General features: G+C 47.6%; 1 protein-coding gene across 1 annotated transcript in view; it reads left to right on the top strand.

Moving 5' to 3' along the window:
• The window catches only part of Arl3 (ADP ribosylation factor like GTPase 3), a 46,827-nt gene that overhangs the window by 36,318 nt on the left and 5,042 nt on the right, over nucleotides 1-5,467 (top strand). The window contains exon 5 of the mRNA XM_055591691.1: nucleotides 552-737. Coding sequence (XP_055447666.1) covers nucleotides 552-737 — 186 coding nt within the window. The remainder of the gene's footprint in view (nucleotides 1-551; nucleotides 738-5,467) is intronic.

Here is a 5,467-nt window from a genome sequence, read left to right as displayed (position 1 = left end):
ATACATACATACATACATACATACATACATACATACATACATACATACCTGTACACACACACACACACACACACACACACACACACACACACGTACATACTAAGTTATTTGTGGGGCTGTGGGTGTTGGTGAGGGGCACCTGCTTAGGATGTAAAAGGGCCTTGAACCAGCACCAGAGGAAAAGTAAAACAGCTATTTGCAGGTGGTAACCTTCAATGAGTCTGAGATCTGTGGCCACAGTTTATGTCCTCCCTTAAACAATGGCTCTCGGGGTGCCCCTTAGCAGGACAACAGGATCACCTGGGGAGTCTGCTAAAAGTGACTCCTAGGTGCTGGCTCCGGCTTTCAGCAGCCCTGAACCCGTTTGCTGGGGAATCTTCCCCAGGTACAGGCCTGAGGCTCCCTACCTTGAAAGTTGCTGCAGATCAGCTTAACTGCTTCATATGTTGTGATTCCAAGTGTGTGCTTAAACGTCACAGTTCTCAAGCTTCTCTCCCCTTTCCTCCCCACCCCACACCCTCTCCTTCCCCCAAAAAAACCGAACGGCCCAGGAACTGACGGAGTTACTGGAGGAAGAAAAGCTAAGTTGCGTGCCGGTGCTCATCTTCGCTAACAAGCAGGACCTGCTCACGGCAGCCCCGGCCTCCGAGATCGCAGAGGGGCTGAACCTGCACACCATCCGGGACCGCGTCTGGCAGATCCAGTCCTGCTCAGCGCTCACAGGCGAGGGGGTCCAGGTGAGGTGGCAACTAGGCTTTGCTCCCTGTCAACACAGCAGCTCACTAAGGCAGTCTGCCTCGCTGGTAGGGTGATGTATGTCAGTGGTTCTCAACTTGTGGGTCACGACCCCTTTGAGGGTCAAAATGACCCTTTTACAGGGATTGCCTAAAGCCATTGGAAAGCAGGGATATTTACATTACAATTCAGTACAGTTACAAAATTACAGTTATGAAACAGCAATGGAATAATTGTATGGTCAGGGTCACCACAACATGAAGAACTAGATTAAAGGGTTGCAGCATTGGGAAGGTTGAGAACCGCTGATCTAGGCAGAAAAAGATATGAAGCAAATGGCCTTTGATTGGCAGATGAACCATTCTAGGAGGCAAAGGACACAGAGGGAGGTTTCTGTTTAAAACCTGAGCAGATAGTGCGGAGGAAGAGCCCTGTGCCCTCAGCATCCTCTCCTCACTTGGGGAGGGCGAGGGGTCGGCTCCGGGATTGTTTGAGGCTGTGTCAGCATTCTGTGTTGGGTCTGACACGACCATGCTGAGCCCCGTGCTCCCAAGGTGAATTGCCATCAACAACCATACACGGGCTAGTTGGCGTAGAAACGCCAGTCTCTCCTCTTCGCTCTCTCCCCTGCCCTTGGCTTGGTCTCTCTTCCAAGGTAACTGGCATTGATTTCCCCCGGAGGGGCTTTGGTGGACACAAAGCCCCTTGCTTCATGCTGAGGAACTACACACCTGGAAATTGAACACCCCATTGTTTAATATTAATTTAAGGCAGAGCACAGCCCTGTCCCAGACACACAGAAAAAACACTTCCAATTCAGATGCTTCCTACCAAGCTTCCTCAGCTCACTGACCGCCCCGTAGTCAGCCCTGTTAGACGACCCAGAATCCTCCATTTTAAGCATGTGGTATAACTGCCAGGAGGTGTGATAGTGCCATAAGGACCTATGCATACTGCTGAGGGTCATCTCTTTGCCATATGGTACGTCAGTAATGGCATGATGGTTTGCTTATCTCTGGACTCAGCATGCTGGGTTGCAGCCCCGAGAGATTTGATTTTCACTGCCTGCGGCCTCTTTCCATTGGCTCTTCCCTTCTTCCCTCTCGTCTCAGGCACGTGACACTGCTGTCTTTAAGTGATCTGATCGCTTTTGTCTCGAGCAAGTGATCACATCCTGGAATTACGTTAGTCCTGACATGTTAGGTGCATGTTTGTTCTTATTTTTCCTATATTACAAAAGTAGCCATGGCTGGCTTGTGTGTGTGGCCTCTAGAGCCCGGTGCACAGTTAGCACGAGGCGTGCGTCCCTCCTCGCATGCGCATACTTGCACCCTGGAAGTTCTTAGTGAACACGCGTTGTTGGCCTTCCTTGGAACCAGGGATCACCACAGTCAAATCCTCAAAAACATTTCCTGGAGCAGCTGTGACATTGAAGATTGGGAGAGCTGATATTTTGGAGTTTCGAGACAGTGTCTCTTTTTGCAATTTTTTTAAAATTTTATTTTATGGGCATGGGTGTTTTCTGTGCATGTGTGTGCCTCCTTTGCATGCTGCACACATGGAGGCCAGAAGAGGGTGCTCAGTCTCTTGGAACTACATCTGGTGGTTGTGAGCCCCCATACGGTGCTGAGAATCAAACCCCAGTCCTCAGGAAGAGCTGCTGATGCCCTTAAGAACAGAATCATCCCTCCAGCCCCGAGACTAGGAGTCCTGTAGCCAGGCTGGCCTCAAAACTCTCCGTGTAGCTGAGGCTGATCTTCCGACCTTCCGACCTCAGCATCCAAAGTGTTAGGTTTACAGGAATGAGCCACCACACCCAGCTTTAAGTCATTTCTTCTTCCTTCCTAGATTCTGATTCTCCTTGGAACTTGAGTTACAGATGCTTTGAGCTGCTGGGTGGGTGCTGGGATTTGAACCTGGCTCCTTTACAAGAGCAACACCTGCTTTTAACCACTGAGCCGCCTCTCCAGCCCCTAGATACTGATTCTCAAAGTCATATCCTAAATTGGGCGTTGTGGCAGGCATCCATACTTTGGGGGATCAGTTAGAGTCTAGTCTAGTCCCATGGGATCTTTATCCCAAATATGCATTTTCCTTGTTTTTAATTATGTAAAAATGTATAAAGTTGAAAAATGTGGACTAAGAATATAGCTTAGTGGTAGCATGCTTATCTTACATGACAGGTTCTGGGTTCATCTCAGCGATACAAAAATACACAGAAAGAGCGAAAGAGCGGGCTTGACGGTGCAGGGCCGTGATGTGATCCTAGTACCTTGGGAGTAAAGTCAGGGGGATCGGGAACTCAAGAGTCATCCTCCGGCAGCCTGGGCTATGAGAGATTGTCTCCAAAGGAAGTAAAGACATCTTTCTCCCAAGTCCCGCTCTACAAAGGGACTAACCAGCACTCTTCTAGGTTCTCCCTTATGAAGTTGCTACCACATAGGTGATTATTTACATTCATACACGAGCTGCTTCGGCAGGCCTTTGACTTGACTGCGGTTGTTCAGGGTAATTCACAACCCAGCCCAAGTGCGATACAACATGGAGGGCTGCTATAGGTAAATGCTGATCATCTTGTTTAACCTTGTTCAATTACAGCCCTCTAGAGAAAGGAAAAGATCTGCTGGGTGGCAGTGGGACATGCCTTTAGTCCCAGCACTTAGAGGCAGGCAGGCGGATCTCTGTGAGTTCGAGGCCAGCCTACTCTACAGAGTGGGTTCTAGGGCTACACAGAGAATCCCTGTCAAGAGGGAGAGAGATGGGGAGAAAGAAAAGAAAAGATCACATGCCCTTCTGATTGTGCACAGGGTAATTAATGAGACACAGGTCAGGAGATGACAGCTTGCCCTCTCATTTTCCCATCACTGAGGCTGGATCTCAGGTCCTGAAGAGCAGGCAAGCACTCTACCCACTGAACTCCAGACCAGAAGCTTTCCTGTGTCATAAACCCTTCTCAATGGCTCAGAACACAGATGTTAGAAAGTCAAGGGCATCCTGGTGGTGGGAGCTCTAAAAGGTGGGCAAAGAGAAAAAAACCGGTCGTATGTGAACACCTCAGAATGTGGGCTTACGGTACTGTGATCTCTGCTCTTGGCCAGAGTGGAGAACGCTTGAAAAAGCAAAGCTGGAATTAAAGTGAGGTTCTTGTTTCCTCAGCCTGCCTGAGGGTATTGGGGTGGGGGCGCAGTGAATGATCTGGACTCAGTACTAAGTGCAGCCAGGGAGCGCCTGTGTCTTCCACACCTGTTCTGTCAGTGCAGAGCACCCACATAGGGCCTCCCGTTCCCTTCCCCCCCCCCATCCTTTCCTCGAAGATGGAACTCAAACCCAGGCCAGTGAACAAGATACTCTACCTGTGAGTTTCACCTGCAGCAAGCTACTAAGCAGTTAGACAGGAGTAGAGTAGCAAGGGTGTTTGTGAATGATAGGCCAGTTCGAATGAAGTGAGATTACAGTAATTTGATTATTGGTTTGTTTTTTGTTTTGTTTTGTTTTTTAAGTGCTTCTTTAATCAGGGACCTGCAGCAGCCAGGGGCACAGGGAGTGACATCAAAAGAGATGGCTTCATGGATAAAGGTGATTGCCATCAAACCTGATGGATGACCTGAGTTTGATCCCTAGGACCACAGGGCAGGAGGAGAGCACTGACACCCAAAAATTGCCCACTGACTTACACCTACACACTTACACACACACACATACACACACACAGATAAATTAATTAATCAAAATATGATCATATGAATGAGAGAGAGATCCTGCAAAGAACTGGGAGCAAAGAAAATGATTTTATACAGAGGACAAATAGTTTGAAGGTCACTTAATTAGTTTGTAGATAGTGCCAGGGTGTATAGAATTGGATAGTTAAGACTGGGATTTCAAGGTTAATGAGATTAGATTATGGTTAATAGAATGATATAAATTTAGAGAATTTAACCATTATTTGAAATGGGTTATTTAATAAAAATGTTAATTAAGAAGAGACTCTTCTATTGTCCTCTCATGGTAACCTTTGGGGACCGAAGAAAGGTCGAGAGCCTTCTGTGGAAGCTCTTCTCACCGTCAGGCAGCCTCTGACCACGCTCCTCCCTCAGGTGGTGCTGTCCCATCCGCTCAGCCAGTTCCTTGGTTTTTACCTTTAAAATCACTTCGGTGTAATTCCTTTTTAGGATTGCATGATTAAAGTATAGGCCTTTCGTAGCTCTTAATTAAGGCTTAAAATATCCCTAAAAATTAAGAACTTTGCTAGGAAAATGACTGTACGATTCAGCTATTTGGGGTTCACTTTCAGATATAAATTCAGCATCATAATGATTAAAATTTCCTAAATTCCAATTTTGTTCTCATTATCCCACCATCCCTCCCCAGGGGCTGCCCAGGTGGCTGAGCTGTAACATCTGGTTCAACCTCTTTGACAACCCAGAAAGAAAGTCTGAAAAAAAAGGAGAAAGGGGGGAAAGGCCTGGGATTTGTGTTCTAGTTGTGAGTGCTGAAAGCCAGCACCATTGTCCACACTGTGTATGTATACACAAGTTTATTCAAAACCTCTAAACTCTTGACCCCTGGACCCCTCATGGTGTAAGGAGAGAAACAACTGTGCTCCAGGCACCTGTCATGGCATACGTGGCCACCCTCACTGCACACGAACACACACATGCACACAATGGCTGACTGGTTGGATGGTTGGATGGATGGATGGATGGATGGATGGATGGATGGATGGATGGATGGA

Source organism: Psammomys obesus, unplaced genomic scaffold, assembly GCF_907164565.1.
Source record: "Psammomys obesus unplaced genomic scaffold, mPsaObe1.curated_primary_1811, whole genome shotgun sequence".
Lineage (NCBI taxonomy): Eukaryota > Metazoa > Chordata > Mammalia > Rodentia > Muridae > Psammomys > Psammomys obesus.
Note: the sequence above shows the minus strand (reverse complement) of the source record. Positions and strands in the feature narration are given on the sequence as shown.